Source organism: Melanerpes formicivorus, unplaced genomic scaffold, assembly GCF_026170545.1.
Source record: "Melanerpes formicivorus ecotype bairdi unplaced genomic scaffold, bMelFor1.0.p_v2 SCAF_42, whole genome shotgun sequence".
Classification (NCBI taxonomy): domain Eukaryota; kingdom Metazoa; phylum Chordata; class Aves; order Piciformes; family Picidae; genus Melanerpes; species Melanerpes formicivorus.
In genome coordinates this window covers 1484348-1502390 of record NW_027142394.1, presented here as the reverse complement: position 1 = coordinate 1502390, position 18043 = coordinate 1484348, and the positions used below count along the sequence as shown (strand labels likewise).

General features: G+C 47.0%; 1 protein-coding gene across 1 annotated transcript in view; it reads left to right on the top strand.

Annotated features, from left to right (window-relative positions):
• Positions 1-18043, top strand: part of CDH2 (cadherin 2) — a 158002-nt gene that overhangs the window by 116767 nt on the left and 23192 nt on the right. The window contains exons 8-14 of the mRNA XM_068158741.1: positions 1764-1901; positions 3162-3347; positions 5778-6034; positions 7199-7341; positions 9030-9263; positions 10790-11023; positions 15186-15325. Coding sequence (XP_068014842.1) covers positions 1764-1901; positions 3162-3347; positions 5778-6034; positions 7199-7341; positions 9030-9263; positions 10790-11023; positions 15186-15325 — 1332 coding nt within the window. The remainder of the gene's footprint in view (positions 1-1763; positions 1902-3161; positions 3348-5777; positions 6035-7198; positions 7342-9029; positions 9264-10789; positions 11024-15185; positions 15326-18043) is intronic.

The following is an 18043-nucleotide window of genomic DNA, read 5'->3' as shown; positions in this document are numbered from 1 at the left end:
CCCTGGCCCTGCTCCAGCCCTGAGGGAGAGCGCCTGGCTCGGAGGAGCCTGGCTGGGAGGGCTGTTAGTGAGTGGGGGAGAGGTGGGGGTGGGAAGGCACCAACTATCTTCAGCTAGGCTGTTTAACATTTATGGAAGTAGCCCTGTGTGGTTGTTCCCTCCCCTTTTCTCCCAGTGCCCTCACTAGTCTGTGTGAGCCCTGACATCTTGGGTTTCCATAGCGATCACAAGAAGTTGCTGCAGCAGTTTTGTCCTTGGGCTTGGCAGAGACAAAACCTTGGCAGTTGTGGCCCCTTGGCCAACAAACCTACCTTGGCTCAGCTCTCTTAAATGCTTTTGAGGACTTACTCTATTTTAGTATAAACTGCACTCTGGGCTTTTTCCCATTTGAAACGTGTTGTTAAATCTGTGCTAACAGCATTAACTGTACAGTCTCGGAATCACTGAATGGTAGGGGCTGGAAGAGACCCCTGGAGATGAGTCCAACCTTCCTGCCAAGGCAGGTTCACTTAAAGAAGGTCACACAGGAACATGTCGAGCCAGGTTTTGAATGGCTTCAGAGGTGGAGAGTCCAGCACCTCTCTGGACAGCCCGTTCAGTGCTCTGGCAGCCTTAAATTAAAGAAGTTCCTCCTCATGTTTAGATGGAACCTCTGATGTTCAAGTTTGTGCCTACTGCCCCTTCTCCTGTCACTGGGCACCACTGCAGAAAGACTGGCCCCATACTCCTGACACCCACCCCTTAAGTATTGATCAGCAATGATGAGATCCTCCCTCAGTCTGCTCTTTTCCAGATTAAAAAGCCCCAATTCTCTCAGTCGTTCCTCATCAGAGATGTTCCAGTCCCCTCAGCATCTTGAACATCTCCCCTATGAAGAGATATTGAGATCCCTGGGGCTGTTTAGTCTTGAGAAGACTCAGAGGGGGTCTCATCAATGTGCATAAATTATCTGAGGGGTGAGAGTCAAGTGGAGGGGGCCAAGCTCTTTTCAGTGGTGTGCACTAATAAGAAACAACAGGTTCAAGCTGGAACATAGAAGATTTCACCTCAACATGAGGAGAAACCTCTTTACAGTGAGATTGATGGAGCACTGGAGCAGGCTGCCTGGAGGTTGTGGAGTCTCCTTCTCTGGAGACTTTCAAAATCCACCTGGTTGCATTCCTGTGCAGACTACCCTGGGTGATCCTGCTGTAGCAGGGGTTTGGACTGGATTATCTTGTGAGATCCCTTCCAACCTCTAATGTACTGTGATCCTGTGTGATCTTTGCCCTTTATCCTCTCAAGCAGTTTCCTGTCCCTCTTCAACTGGGCAGCCCAGAACTGGACCTAGTACTCCATATGAGGCCTCACTAAGACAGGAGTAGAGGAGGAAGAGAGCCACCCTTCACCTGCTGGCCTCACTCTCCTTGGTGCACCCCAGGATGCCATTGGCCTCCTTGGCCACAAGCACACATTGCTGGCTTGTGGTCATCCTGTTCTCCCCCAGAACTCCCAGAAGCAAAGTGGGTTTGATGTTTTGAAGTGAGTAGGCAGGCTCTCCTCACTGGTATTTGAAGACCACCACTGTTCAGTGTAGCAAGATGCAGCCTGCTGCTGTTTCCCTGTGGCACAAACTTTGCTCCTGTCATTTCAGGTGACGCTAACTGGAGTCAACAGTGTGCTAGGCTCCATTGCTGAGTGAATGCAATTTTGGGAGCACCTGCACTCCTATGGTCATGTTAGTTTTGTCTGAAAACTTATGTTGATGTCATTTTGTGTTTCAGAAAGTACAGCAATATACATTAATAATTCAAGCTACGGACATGGAAGGAAACCCAACATACGGTCTTTCAAACACAGCAACTGCTGTCATCACTGTGACAGATGTCAATGACAATCCTCCAGAGTTCACTGCCATGACTGTAAGTACAGGGTAGGAGTAACTGAGGGCTGTGCATATTTATAACCCTTCCCCACTTTGCTCATTACAGTCACAGACAGTAAATATCTATTACTTATTAAAGAGTGTGCTGGCAGGCAGAGTGGAAATACGTGCAGAATATATATGTATATGTATGTATATAAAAATGTATCTCCCTTAGATAGGGCGTTCTGCTTTGGCCAAAAGGCAAAAGCTGACAAGGGAATCAAACCAGCAGTGTTCTGGGTGGCTGTGGTGGGTTGAAATCTCTCTCCCAACATTAACTTTGCTCGACCAGCTCAGTTGGAAGTGAATGAAAGCTGTAGTCACAGGCAAAACTACAATCTACAATGGAATGCAATGAATAGGTACAAAATAGCCAGGATTTACACTATTTACAGAGATGTATAATTAACAAAGAGCACAAGAACCCCCCTGGTCAAAGACCAGGGGAAGCTACTAGCTTCTCCTTTTCTGCCTTTCTCTACCCCCCTGTACAAAAGAAGAGAGAAAGGAGCAGAGGACTCTTTATACCAAAACAATGCAGCCAAGGTCAAGCAGAAGCAAGTTAATATCTCTCTGGAGCAAAGAAGCAAGAAGAGAACAAGAAATTGTTTTAGTACAACCAATCTTATGGTAGATATCTCTCCAATGGGATGGTTTAGAATTATCTTGGTTTTCCTTTTTTACCCAATAGTGATTTGTTTACATCTCACTACTTTTCTGCTCAAGAGCTGTGAGAAACTTTAAAGGCATAGCCTAAAACTACCACAGTGGCCTCTGGTGAACTTGGTTAGATAAGCTGACAGAGGTCTACTGGAGAGATCTGCTCCCCAGATGTAGAATAGAATAGAATAGAATAGAATTAACCAGGTTGGAAAAGACCTTTGAGATCATCAAGTCCAACCTATCACCCAACACCACCTAATCAACTAAACCATGGTACCAAGTGCCTCATCCAGTCTCCTCTTGAACACCTCCAGGGATGGTGACTCCACCACCTCCCTCCACCAGCACATTCCAGTGGCCAATCTCTCTTTATGGGAAGAACTTCTTCCTAACATCCAGCCTAAACCTCCCCTGGCACAGCTTGAGACTGTGTCATCTTGTTCTTTTGGTGGCTGCCTGGGAGAAGAGACCACCCCCCACCTGACTGCAGCCTCCCTTCAGGTAGTTGTAGACAGCATGGCCTGGCTCTATTGTGCTGCTACAGCCAAGGCAAAATGTTTTCTTGGCTCTTGATTTGTTTGTTTGTTTGCAGTTCTATGGGGAAGTGCCAGAGAACAGGGTGGACGTGATCGTAGCGAATCTGACGGTAACGGATAAGGATCAGCCCCACACGCCGGCCTGGAACGCCCTGTACCGCATGACCGGAGGCGACCCCACCGGGCGGTTCACCATCCTGACCGACCCCAACAGCAACGATGGGCTGGTGACTGTGGTGAAGGTGAGACCTGGCTCTGCCTCAGAGGTGGAGAAGCTCAGTGTGAGCTCAAGAGGAAGGCCTGCGGCCAAAACAAGTGTAGAAAGGGAAATGGATGGGCACTGTCCTCTGAAAGTGGCTATCTGCCTCTTGGAGAGGGAGGTTCTCCTTCCCCTCTGCTCTGCCCTGGTGAGGCCACACCTGGAGTATTGCATCTGGTTGTGGGCTCCCCAGTTCAAGAGGGACAGGGATCTGCTGGAGAAAGTCCAACAGAGAGCTACCAGGATGATGAAGGGACAGGAGCACTGCACTGTGAGGAGAGGCTGAGAGCCCTGGGGGTGTTCAGTCTGGAGAAGACTGAGAGGGGATTCAATAGATGTTTATAAATACGAGGGCTGGGTGTCAAGAGTGAGGGGACAGGCTCTGCTCAGTTGCACCTTGGTACAGAACTAGAGGTAATGGACGTAAACTGCAGCACAGGAGGTTCCACCTCAACATGAGGAGGAACTTCTTCACTGTGAGGATGACAGAGCACTGGAACAGGCTGCCCAGGGAGGTTGTGGAGTCTCCTCTTTCAAGACCTGTCTGGATGCATTCCTGTGTGACCTGTGCTGGGTTCTATGGTCCTGCTCTGGCAGGGGGGTTGGACTCAACCTTCAGAGGTCCATTCCAACCCCTAACCTCCTGTAATCCTCACTTACACCATCAGTAGTACTCCAACTGATCACTTGTGACAAGCAGGCTAGGTTGTTGCAAACGACAGATCTTGAAGCTTTGTTTGCCAAAAGACAGGAATTAGTCAGTGAAAAATCATTTGCTTGGTACTTGTAGCTGGTTGAAAAGAACAGCTTCCTACCTCCTGGCCTTCATTAGTAGTCACACTTGTTGTCTGCAGGTTCCATGTCAACATGTTCCCATTAAGGAGCAGATACAGGCAGTCAAGGCACAATTAGAGAAGAGGAAGTGATAGGTGGGAGGCTACTTCTACATGAGGCTTTCAAAGAGTGGCTATTTTTAAAGCCTCATTTAAATACCTTTTATGGAATATCTTGTCTATCCTCATTCTCTAGCCACCACAGCTCTGTGTTGAGCAGTGACTTACTCCAAGTGATAATAACATTGTGGGTCTATAATTAAACCTGCCAGGCACTAGCAACCTTTACTCTTGGTCCTCTGATAAGTGTCTCATGAGTTGGCCTGTTCTGGTTTTGGCTGATCCACTTAAAAAGTCAAGTGTTGAGATGCCAGTATTCCCTTTTGGAAATGAAAAACATTCACTTTTTTTTTCCCCCCTCCCTTTTCTTTATGCTTTTCCTCATTTTTACTTTATATTTTTAATCCTCATTATCTAGGTGACAAAAAGATCCCATTTCTGTACTGCTGTAGTGGCAGTTCACGCTGGGGGCTTTTTAAGAGCTGTCTCTGTTTCATAACTCCACTTCCCCAGAGGTACCAATTGTTCTGCTGCAGGCTTCCAGCAAGAATTACGTGAGTGTCTGTGCTTTGTAGCGCTCCTCTAAGCACCCAGACATGGGAAGAGTTGGAAGGCTGCCTACAGCTTTTGTTGGCAGTGCAATGAGTTGATCTGTCAACCCATAATGAAGATTGGATTGCCTCTTGTCACCGACTTCATACTGTCATGTGCCAAGAGTCCCTGTGAGCACAGGGTTCCTTCAAGGCTGGAGTCAGTGCAGGTACTGCATAGTACTAAAGCAAGTCAGTCTCAGGGAATGCCTCACCCCTGTGCAGCACAGCAGAGGAACTAGCCTCAGACTGCTTTTACTCCTGAAATTGGGCTTCTGGCTGAGTGAGGAAGTTCACAAACTGAAGGCTGTCTGACTGTGAAGGTGGGAGCTGTAGGTATGTCAGGAATAGGATTAGCTGACATTACAAAGAGCCTTTCTAGTGAAACATGGAGGGCATGGGAATCTCTGATCTGTGGGGCTAGGTATGGTCATGATCTTGTTTGAAGGAAACCTTCCTCCCCCTAAGAGGAGAGGGGCAGGTTTTGCAGAGCTCCTCAGGAGGTACACCTGCTCACATGAGTGCATGGCATGAAGGTGGGAGTTTCTACATCATTTCTAGTGATCTGCTTGCTTCCTCAGTTGCCTCTAATGGCAATCCCAGAGTAAGTGACAAGGTTTCTAGCTGTCTTGGCTTCAGAACTGCTGCTGCTAAGCAAAAGTCCAGCCCAGTGTCACGTTGAGGTGTTACATTTAGAATAGACTAGAATAAACCAGGTTGGAAGAGACCTTCAAGATCATCACGTCCAACCTATCACCCAACACCACCCAATCAATTTATTGTTCTCTTTAGGCTCTGTGCTTACTTTTGAGCAAAGCAGTACAAGTGATGTTTAAAAATGTGCTTTAATGTTAAAAAAAAACCCACCTCTGGTGTGTCCATTGCTATTGAGAGTAAATGTTAACACTTCCTGCTCTTTGCTTTTCCCAGCCTATTGACTTCGAGACCAACAGGATGTTTGTACTGACTGTAGCTGCGGAAAATCAAGTGCCTTTGGCTAAGGGGATCCAGCATCCTCCTCAGTCAACAGCAACTGTGTCCATCACAGTCATTGATGTGAATGAGAGTCCCTATTTTGTCCCAAACCCCAAGCTTGTACGTCAAGAGGAAGGGCTGCATGCTGGTAGTGTGTTGACGACTTTCACTGCTCAGGACCCAGACCGTTACATGCAGCAAACCTCTCTAAGGTCTGTGTGAACATCTTGCTGTTGATTTAACAACTGTGATGCAGCAGCTATGTCCTGGAATGGGGTGGGGAGCAAAGAGGCTGCATGTGAAGTGATCACAGCACACACAGCCTCTTCTCCTGGATAACAAGTGACGGGACAAGAGGAAATGGCCTCAGGTTGTGCCCAGGGGAGGTTTAAGCTGGGTGTTAGAAGAAACATCTTGACTGAAAGGATTGTCAAACACTGGAACGGGCTGCCTGGGGAGGTGGATGAATTCCCATCCCTGGAGATGTCTCAGAGAGGCAGGGATGTGCTCAGGTTCATGCTTTGGAACCAGCTTTGGTGGAATTAAAGAATGGTTGGACTCAATGATCTCAGAGATCCTGCACAGCCAGCCAGTTCTAAGCTGTAAAGCTAAGGCACAGTGACTAGCCTTGGGCCAAGACACAGCTTCCTACAGCTTTTTGCACTCATGTGGAGAAAACCCCAGTGCTTACTTGCTGCCTTTCCTTCCAGAATCAGGGTTCTTAGAATGTTTTTTCCTCTTAAATCTGGTTAGCTGTTGCTGTTGTTTTGTGCATTCCTGGCCTTATCCATCAGAGGCATGAGAGCGTGAAGACTTAAGGATCTATGCATTTTTAATGACTTAAGATAGCTTGCACTTGATTAATGTCAAAGGACAAATTTATCAGACACAAAGATGGCTTTGAAAGACCAAAGTAAGATGAGAAGCATGCAGTAAAACCAGGGCCTCTGAAAAATGAACTTAAAGTCATCTTGGAAGTGCTAGAATAATGTGAGTTAGTGCTGCTCCAGCAGTGGTGTTCCCTCTCTCCTACTCTCAGTGCCCTGATAAAAGTCAGTCTGAACAGTTCTGTGGGGATAGAAAAAGCAAGAAGGATGCTTAAGGAATACTTCAGTTGAGTCTGAACATGACTGTTTGTGGTGATTGTGTGGTTCACTCCAGCTCCATGGTAACTCACATGGCAGGACACTTCCAAAATCTAAATGTAGCACTGGTTTTAATAGCTGTTTTCAAGAACTGTGGCAACCAGGCCTACAGAGTGGAAGTTTTTGGGGGATTCTTTGGTGTGTGCAGGATAGGAATTGAAATGCTAATGTTGTCTTTGCTGTCAGTATTCCTGTTGGCACATAAATAACATCTTGTGATCAAATACACAGGTACTCCAAACTCTCAGATCCTGCAAACTGGTTGAAAATTGACCCTGTTAATGGACAGATAACTACTACAGCTGTGTTGGACAGAGAGTCAATATATGTGCAAAACAATATGTATAATGCAACCTTTCTTGCTTCTGATAATGGTATGTATCAACATTGTCTGTTTCCAGAGAGCTTTCTCCTGTGTGATTGAATTATCCTGGGTATTACTGGGGTAGAAAACAAGATCTGTGTAGAGCAGATCCAGTCAGAGCTCTGCATGAGGATCAGACTTTGTGTATTTCCCAGCTGCTTGGAAAATGGGCTGAAAATGAAAGGGTTTGGAGAAAGGCACTGGATTCATTCCATTAGCTGGGTTTACAGGAGACTGTCAACAGCTACGTGGAAAGCAGTGGGCAGAATAAGTGCCCAGCATGAGTGGGACCTTATGGGTAGTAAGGTGTTGGGGGAGAGATGTGGTGGTTTTCCACATTCAGGAGAAGTGTCTCTTCACTCTGTGTGGTAATGATAGCTGTCAGTCTCTGCTCAGAAATGAGTCCTTGGATTCAGGCTGCAGTGCTGATACCAGGAAGGTGGAAAGGTGCAGTTAGGAAAGCTCTCATATTAGAGGGGAAGACTGAAACCCTGGGACTGCTTACTGTGGAGAGAGAAAAGAAAGGATGGAAATTTTGCTAGAATGGAGTGCAACAAAGATAGAATGGGGAGTATAACGAAGCCAGGTCCACTCTATCCTTTTGGTTCTGTCTGGAGAAGAGGAGGCTGAGGGAGAACTCATTCTAGAACTCCCTATCTATCCTTTTGGCTCTGTCTGGAGAAGAGGAGGCTGAGGGAGAACTCATTCTAGAACTCCCTATCTATCCTTTTGGCTCTGTCTGGAGAAGAGGAGGCTGAGGGAGACCTCATTGCTTTCTAGAACTCCCTGAAAGGAGGTTGCATTGAGGTGGGAGTTGGTCTCCTCTCCCTAGTATCGAGTGATAGAATGAGAGGAAATGGCCTCAAAGAGCACTGGGGGAGGTTTAGGTTGGATGTTAGGAAACATTTCTTCCCTGCAAGAGTGGTCAGGGATAGGAACAGGGAGGTGGTGAAGTCACCGTGTCTGGAGGTGTTAAAAAACCATGTAGACTTGGCACTTTGGGACCTGGTTTAGTGGGCTTGGGCTGATGGTTGGACTTGCTCTTAGAGGCCTTTCCCAGCTGAAACAATTCTATGATTCTGGAGAAGAAAAATAAAAGAAAACCAGAACATTACTGGGGAGTTTGTGGAATGAGAGCCATTGCTAATTGTAGTGAGCTGTTCAGTGCCACTTGTTCACACAAATCTGTGACTTCAGCAAAGCTTGCAGAAGCATCACAGATGTGATGTGGATAGCAAGAATGCTGTGAATGTCTAGAGGTAGCGTGCTGCAAGTCAGTGTTAGAAAGAATTTAAATAGCACACTTGTGGTAAAGGGTGAGCATAAGTCTTCAAAGCTACCAGATAACTTCTCCAGAGGATAAATGATCCAATTTTGCACGAGTTTCTTTGAAGCTTTTGATGTGGATCATTTCCAGAGAGGAAGTGGCTGGCTGGTCAGTCCCTGAGCTGTAGATCTGCAGATTCTTGCTGGGTTTTGCTGAGTAGGGCAGTTTTGGTTTTTTTCTTCCCTGAGAACAGACTACATAAGAATCTGTGTGTTAGCAGGAGCAATGACAGTGTAAGATTGGCTTGGTAAAGATACAATCCCAAAGTGGAAGTGGATGAATGTCTGTGGAGATTGAAGAGTGTAGGTACAGCTTCATTGCAGTACCTGTACAGCTGGAAACAGACTCAACAGCATTTTCTGTTCTTTCAGGAATTCCCCCAATGAGTGGAACTGGCACACTTCAGATCTACCTGCTGGACATCAATGACAATGCTCCTCAAGTGAACCCAAAAGAAGCTACAACTTGTGAAACTCTGCAGCCCAACGCAATTAACATCACTGCTGTCGACCCTGACATCGATCCAAATGCAGGCCCCTTTGCCTTTGAGCTGCCTGATAGCCCTGCCAGCATTAAGAGGAACTGGACCATTGTTCGAATTAGTGGTAATTAACATCAGAGAAATTTTCATCAGCAAAGCTTAATAATTCTAAAGAAGCTTTATTTTACTTAGATATCATCTTGCAACGTGCATGAATGTGCTTAACACAAAGGGAGACCTCACTGCTCTCTACAGCTACCTGAAAGGAGTTTGCACTGAGGTGGGGCTTGGTCCCTGCTCCACAGTATCAGGTGATAGAGCAAGAGGAGGTGGCTCTAAGTTACAGCAGGTTATTGTGGCCAAGTGCTGGGTTCTACACCTTGGCCACAATAGCCCCATGCAGTGCTACATGGGGTCAGAGTGGCTGGAGAGCAGCCAGGCAGAAAGGGACCTGGGGCTACTGGTTGACAGCAGCTGAAAATGAGCCAGCAGAGTGCCCAGGGGGGCAAGAAGGCCAGTGGCATCCTGGCCTGCATCAGGAATAGTGTGGACAGCAGGAGCAGGGAAGTCGTTCTGCCCCTGTACTCTGCACTGGTTAGGCTACACCTTGAGTCCTGTGTCCAGTTCTGGGCTCCTCAGTTTAGGAAAGATGTTGAGTTGCTGGAATGTGTCCAGAGAAGGGCAACAAAGCTGGGGAGGAGTTTGGAGCACAGCCCTGTGAGGAGAGGCTGAGGGATCTTAGCCTGGAGAAGAGGAGGCTCAGTGCATACCTTACTGCTGTCTACAACTACCTGAAGGGAGGCTGTAGCCAGGAGGGGGTTGGTCTTTTCTCCCAGGCAAGCAGCACCAGAACAAGAGGACACAGTCACGAGCTGTGCCAGGGGAGGTTTAGGCTGGATGTTAGGAAGAAATTCTTCCCAGAAAGAGAGATTGGCCATTGGAATGTGCTGCCCAGGGAGGTGGTGGAATCACCATCACTGGACATGTTTAGGAAGAGACTGGATGAGGCACTTGGTGCCATGGTTGAGTTGATTGGATGGTGTTGAGTGATAGGTTGGACTTGATGATCTCAAAGGTCTTTTCCAACCTGGTTAATTCTGTTCTGTTCAGGGGAGGTTTGGGTTGGATATTAGGGAAAATTTCTGTGTGAAAAGAGTGGTCAGGCTTTGGAACAGGCTGCCCAGGGAGCTGGTGGAGTCACCTGGAGATGTTTAAGCAGCTGTGTGAGCTGGCACTTAGGGCCATGGTTTAGTGTCGACCCTTCAGTGCTGGGCTGAAGGTTGGACTGGATGAGCTTGAAGGTCTCTTCCAGTTACATGTATTCTGTGATTCTATTCAAAGAATGTGTGGACACAGCACTTTGGGACATGGATTAATGGCCATGGTGGTGTTCGATTGAAGCTTGGCCTTTAATGTCTCGGCCAACTAAAACAATTCCACAAACAGAAAACCACCTTGGTATGAGTTCTCCAAAGAACTTTAAAGAATGAAAAGATGTCCACAGTCATTGAAACCTGTTGCCCTGAGTGTTGTGTTGTAGGCTCAACAATGAGTTGCTGCAGAGCTTAGGAAAGAGCAAGTTTAGTCCAGTCAGTTTTAAACCCACATGAGCAGTACCTGACTTCTTAACAAATGTCTTTTCACATGCAGGTGATCATGCCCAACTCTCCTTAAGGATCAGGTTCCTGGAGGCTGGCATCTACGATGTGCCCATAGTAATTACAGATTCTGGAAACCCACATGCATCCAGCACTTCTGTGCTGAAAGTGAAGGTTTGCCAGTGTGACATAAACGGAGACTGCACCGACGTGGACCGGATTGTCGGCGCAGGGCTGGGCACTGGAGCCATCATTGCAATCCTGCTTTGCATCATCATCCTGCTCAGTAAGTAAACAGATCTCTTGGTCCTAGCTCTTTGATTCTTGTTTTTCAAGTTCCATTTTATGCTTTTGGCCCATGTGTCTGGTAGTGATAGGACTAGGGGGAATGGATCCAAGCTCCAGGAGAAGAGATTCAGATTAGACGTTAGGAGGAAATTCTTCCCCAGGAGGGTGGTGAGACACTGGCACAGGTTGCCCAGGGAGGTGGTGGAAGCCTCATCCCTGGAGGTGTTTGCAGCCAGGCTGGATGTGGCTGTGAGCAACCTGCTGTAGTGTGAGGTGTCTCTGCCCATGGCAGGGGGGTTGAAACTGGTTGGGGCCCTTCCAACCCTGACAATTCTGTGATTCTGTGGCAATGATGGGGAAGTGATTTAAGACTTAAGTTCAGAATCAAGTCTAGCAGAGACTAAAAAGATGGAGGAGACTGGAACAGCTCTCTCTCAAGGAGAGATTGAGAGACCTAGGGTTGTTTAACCTGAAGAAGAGCAGCCTGAGAGGGGATCTTCTCAAAGCTTATGAATATCTAAAGGGTGGAGGTAAAGAGGATGAGGACAGACTCTTCTCAGTGGTGCCCGATGATAGGACAAGAGGCAACCAGCACAAACGAAGACACAGGAAGTTCCAGCTAAACATAAGGAAAAACTTTACTTTGAGGGAGACAGAGCACAGGACCAGGCTGCTCAGAGAGGTGGTGAAGTCTTCTCTTATGGAAAGATTCCAAACCCATCTGGCCACAATCCTGGACTGCCTGCTGTGGGTGACCCTTCTTTAGCAGGGGGGTTGGACCAGATGATCTCCAGAAGTCACTTCTCAACCCCTACCCCACTGGGATTCTGTTACTGTTGCTACTTAATGTCTTTACATGTATGGAAACTTTCTGATGGGGAAGGATTAGGAGTCTGAGATCACAGCCAGCACTTACATGGCAGTCAGGCCCCACAGTGGGTTCATGAAAGTTGTCTTCCACCTATGCCCATGTGCACTTAGGTTAGGTCAGTGAGTGACCAGGTTGAAGATGTGAGCAGCCTCCAGACATCAAGTCTGTCTGGTGCTGCTGGTACTGTGTGATTGGATGCTACCCACAGCAGGTAACAGCCTGTGAGGAGTGCTCTGGTGTTACTCATGTTGTGCTTCAGATGAAAGTAAGTAGGCTGTTGGATGAGTTTGTTGAGTATACATCACATCCCTTCATACAAGGCCATGCAGGAACAGAGATGTGTTTGTGTAAGTACTGCAGGGAGCTGGGCTAGGATTTTTTACTGTGTGTGTCAAGTGCTTTCAATAAGGGAAATGACTAAGCATCATGACTAAGTGTCTGTCCAGTGTAGTAAATGAAATGCTAGCTCTCCTACACACTGTGCTTAACTGATTTCTGATTGTGGTGGAACACAAGCAAGGTATGAACTTGTTCAGATTATACTGGGTACCAGTCAAGAGAATACAAAATGATGGAAAGGAGTAACTTAAAAATAAAATCAAATAAAAAAAGTAATGGAGCTTGGCTAAGCCTAGAGGTGAGCACAAGTGCAGTGTAATTGTGTCCTTGGTACACATACCCTTAAAAGATTAGAATCTGCATTAACAGAGCAGTGTTAAAACTGTCTAGTCATAGAACTGGAGAATCATAAGGATCATCTAGTTTCAACCCTACTGCAGAGACATCTTCTACTAGATCAGGCTGCTCAAGGCCCCATCCAACCTGGCTTTCAACAGTGACAGCCTTGAAGCCTCCACAGCTTCTCTGGGCAACCTGTTCCAGTGCCTCACCAGCCTCATGGGGAAGAATTTCTTTATAATGTCTCAGCTAAATCCAGCTTCTTCAGCTTGAAGCCATTACCTCTTGTCCTGTCACTCCATGCCTTTGTCAAAAGTCCCTCTCCAGCTCTTCTGTAACACCCTTCAGGAGGAGACTTGATGGGGTGCTTGGTGCCATGGGTTAGCTGTTTGGGTGGGTTGGATTGGTTGATGGGTTGGACATGATGATCTTGAAGGTCTCTTCCAACCTGGTTTGTTCTATTCTATTCTATACTGGAATGCTGCTTCAGGGTCTCACTGGAGCTGCCTTTTCTCCAGGCTGAACAACACCAGCTCTCAGCTTGTCACACAGTATCACAGTATAACTAAGGTTGGAAGAGACCTTGAGGATCATCAAGTCCAACCTATCAACACAGACCTCATGACTAGACCATGGCACCAAGTGCCACATCCAGTCCCCTCTTGAACCCATGCAGGGACAGCGACTCCACCACCTCCCTGGGCAGCACATTCCAATGACTAATGACTCTCTCACTGAAGAACTTTGTCCTCACCTCTAGCCCAAACCTCCCCTGGTGCAGCTTGAGACCATGTCCTCTGGTTCTGGTGCTGCTTGCCTGGGAGAAGAGACCAACCCCTTCCTGGCTACAACCACCCTTCAGGTTGTTGTAGAGAGCAATGAGGTCTCCCCTGAGCCTTCTCTTCTCCAGGCTAAGCAACCCCAGCTCCCTCAGCCTCTCCTCATAGGACTTGTGTTCAAGGCCTCTCCCCAGCCTTGTTGCCCTTCTCTGGACACCTTCAAGTGTCTTGATGTCCTTCTTAAACTGAGGGGCCCATAGGGAAGATGCTCCAGACCTTGGGATGATCTCTTCTTCAGATATTCAATGTACACACTAAATACATCAGAATCTCCAGCCATGAAGCTGGCTATAATTGGACACATGCCTCTCCTATCAGAAATTCATTTACATGCATTCAGCTTGGTCTCTCATTTGATTCTCTTCTCAACAACTTCAATTTGTAAGCAAACAGTATAACTTGAAGTTCCTGAGATCAAAGATGAACAATATATAGCTCTGAATGCCACTGCCTTTTCCTCAGCCTTGATTCCTCTTGCTGCTAAACAGAAATCTAAACTCAGGCAGCAGTATGGTCTCTCCTTAATGGACTGCTGAGCTGCATGCCAAAATAGCCTAGGCTGGTGATGTTCAACCATCAGAATTACTTAAGCTACATGAATTGCTGCATATTCCTGGGGCATAGCATAAAAAAAATAACTAATACAGTCTTTTAGAATCCTGGCCCTTATTGGAGAGATTCCCTTCTGAAACCAGAAGTCTGTGAAGCTTGGTGTTTTTCTTGCTTCTCATGCCAAGTTTATTTTGCAGCTGTGGAATAAATCTGTGACTTGTGACCTTGAATCTGTGATTGGTTTCCAAATCACATTGCCTGTAGTTGCTCAGTTTTCAAACACCTGTTGCTTAAACTGCCTTCTGTGACTTTGTTTGTTTGTTTGTTTGTTTTAATGGAAGCAAACCCAAAACTTCACCCAGAGCAGTCAAACACAAAGTCAAAGAGAAGGGCAACAAAGCTGGGGAGGGGTTTGGAGCACAGCCCTGTGAGGAGAGGCTGAGGGAGCTGGGGTTGCTTAGCCTGGAGAAGAGGAGGCTCAGGGGAGACCTTCTTGCTCTCTCCAACTCCCTGAAGGGAGGTTGTAGCCAGGTGGGGGTTGGTCTCCTCTCCCAGGCAAGCAGCACCAGCACAAGAGGACATAGTCTCAAGCTGCACCAGGGGAAGTTTAGGCTGGATGTTTGGAAGAAGTTCTCCACAGAAAGAGAGATTGGCCATTGGGATGTGCTGCCCAGGGAGGTGGTGGAATCACCATCACTGGACATGTTTAGGAAGAGACTGGATGAGGCACTTGATTAGATGGTGTTGGGTGATAGGTTGGACTTGATGATCTCAAAGGTCTTTTCCAACCTGGTTAATTCTATTCAGGGGAGGTTTGGGTTGGACATTAGGGAAAATTTCTGTGTGAGAAGAGTAGTCAGGCTTTGGAACAGGCTGCCCAGGGAGCTGGTGGAGTCATCTGGAGATAAAGAAATTCTTCACAGAAAGAGAGATTGGCCATTGGATTGTGCTGCCCAGGGAGGTGGTGGAGTCACCATCGCTGGAAGTCTTTAAGAAGAGCCTGGATGAGGCACTTGGTGCCATGGTTTAGTTGACTAGATGTGTTGGGTGATAGGTTGGACTGGATGATCTCTGAGATCTTTTCCAACCTGGTTAATTCTATCCTATTTTGGGGTTTTGTTATTATTATTAAAATCTTCCTGTTAAATGTGTCCAGTTTCCCATGGCCTTGTGTCAGAATCAAGATGTGGGTTTGTGTCTCCCCTTTTTTTGCCATGCAGTTCTGGTGTTGATGTTCGTGGTGTGGATGAAGCGCCGGGATAAGGAGCGTCAGGCAAAGCAGCTCTTGATCGATCCAGAGGATGATGTGAGGGACAACATCCTGAAGTACGATGAAGAAGGTGGTGGAGAAGAAGATCAGGTGAGGAATCATCAGTTGGTTTTAGATACAGCTTTGGCTTCACTTTGTTTTCTTTATGAAGAAAGGCTGAGGGGCTTTGGGGTTTTCAGCCTAGAGGAGGCTAGGAAGGATCTTATCAATGCTTATCCATACTTAAGGGTGTCAGGAGGATGGGGCCGGTGCTTTCTTCAGTGGTGTCCAGTTATGGGAAGTAATTGTCACAAACTAGAACCCAGAAAGTTCCTTTGAAACATGAAGAGGAGCTTCTTTCTGTTGAGGGTGGTGGAGCTCTGGACCAGACTGCCCAGCGAGGTCATGGAGTCACACACAGAATCACCAAGGCTGGAAGAGACCTCAGAGATCATCAAGTCCAACCTGTCACCACAACCCTCATGACTAAACCATGGCTCCAAGTGCCACATCCAATCCCCTCTTGAACACCTCCAGGGATGGTGACTCCACCACCTCCCTGGGCAGCACATCCTAGTGGCTAACAACTCTCTCAGTGAAGAACTTTCTCCTCACCTCGAGCCCAAACCTCCCCTGGTGCAGCTTGAGACTGTGTCCTCTTGTTCTGGTGCTGGTTGCTAGAGAGAAGAGACCAACCCCTTCCTGGCTACAACCACCCTTCAGGTTGGTGTAGAGAGCAATGAAGTCACCCCTGAGCCTCCTCTTCTCCAGGCTAAACAACCCCAGCTCCCTCAGCCTCTCCTCACAGGGCTGTGCTCAAGGCCTCTCCCCAGCCTCATTGCCCTTCTCTGGACACCTTCAAGTGTCTCGATGTCCTTCTAAAACTGAGGGGCCCAGAAATGGACACAGGACTCAAGGTGTGGCCTAACCAATGTTAGTTTCCCTCTCTTGTTATTCAGATCTGCATGGACACCATGCTGTGCAGCCTGCTCTAGGTGATCCTGCTCTGGCAGGAAGGTTGGACTGGATGATCTCCAGAGGTCACTCCCAACCCCTACCATTCTGTGATTCTGATAGGTAGCTAATATCTGCTGTAAATACTGAAGGCATTCAGGAATGGCTTTAAATCCTGAACTACAATATTTCTTTCTCCTGTGGCTTTGAGCAGTTCCAGAAGTTCCAATTGCTTACCTTTTGTATGAAAAGCACAGCCAGTGTCTTGTCCACTTAGTCACATTCTGCCCATATCCCAACTGAGGCTGTTTTATTTGAACACAAATTCACATCCACTCTGCACTGCAGTCTTCACTCCTTGTCTGGGGTTCTGTCATGCAGTGCCGAGTGCCTAATGCAGACTAGCCCAAATTTCACCCTTTTTTGGTGGCAGCTGAAGGCCTTTCTAGACACACAGCACCGTTGGCTATTGACAGATTGGCCACTACTGGGATTTCAGCTTGGAAAGTATTTGTTTTCAAGTAGCTGTCAGGACACATCTGTGTTGATTCAAATACCTTTGCAGGCAGGTGCCATATGCATTTCCTCTCACATCACCTCTGGTTGAGCCACTGCTGATATGTCAGAGGGCTGGGAGTGATGTCTGTATGCTAAGAATAGCTGGGTTCTTTTTACCCTCTCTCTCTCTCCAAGTTAGTGCAGAGATCTCCAAGCTGCTGGAGCAGTGTGATTTCTTTCTTCCAGTGGAGGTTTTATTAAGTGCTTTATGAACATGACAAACAGGGGATTTATGCACATTATTAGTGGTGGAAGTGAGAGTAATAATTACAAAGGGAACAGCAAGCCTAATAGAGCCTAAGAAATTTTGCAGTAAAAAGCCTTGAAAAATTAAGTGTAATTCTCCCAGACAGCCCCAGTCACAGTCATCTGGCACTTGAGCTGTCTGCAGAGTGTCTCCCTTCAGTGGTACAGACATTTGAAGCCTCCCTCAGGCTGTAGTCTGTGTTCCCCTTAGTAATTTCCATGCTTCCTGCATTTCCCCAAGTACTGTTCCTGCTTCCTGGCTTTTCTGCATAACTTTCTTTCTAAGCAATTTGCAAAGGAAACTTCAGTTTAGGCAGCTCTGGAAAATTGCTTATGTTACTAAACAAACTGAAGACAACCCTTTGAGTCTCTCTTTCTAGCTGTTTGTACCAGGATAGCTTGAGTACAGGAGTTGCATCCTGTTTGTGCATCTGTTACTGCAAGCTTAAAAACCATGAAGAAAAACCAGTCCTGTGAGAACTCATTTTCCAGTTCACATATCCCTAGCCCTTCTTCACTCACAGGTCTCTGGAGGAGCTGTTCAGCAATTTTCTTGTGGTTTTGTGTTTTAATTATTGTCTATCCAGAGTCAGAAAGGCTCTCAGTCACAGGTGTCAGAAGTCACAGGCGACGCTGGAGTAGTGTTGGAGAGGTTGTGCTGCAAATGAGCAACTTAAAGCTCTGTAACAGCCTACAATGAGAGTAAAATACTGGATAATTCAGCAGTGATGCTGAAGTCTCCCCTGCCCACCTTGTACTCCACTCCTCTCCAGTGAAAGTGCTGTCTTTGTGAGAGGAGCAGTCAGGGGAGCAGTGGCAGGAGACAACGCTGAGATTAGCAGGATGTAAGCCATCCATAGGTGCAGCCTTTCACCAGCAGGGAGCCAAGTGTAGTGCAGGCAATGAAAGCAAAAACTGGCAGTAAAGTGGTGAGAAATGGGAAATTAGGGTAGTTTCCTCTCACAGTGAACAGAGGAAGCATCAAGACACAGAGAGATTTAAAGGTTTATAGAGAATGGAATGATTTTCAGCCACAGAACCACTGCTTGCTTTCTTAAGAGAGATGTTTAA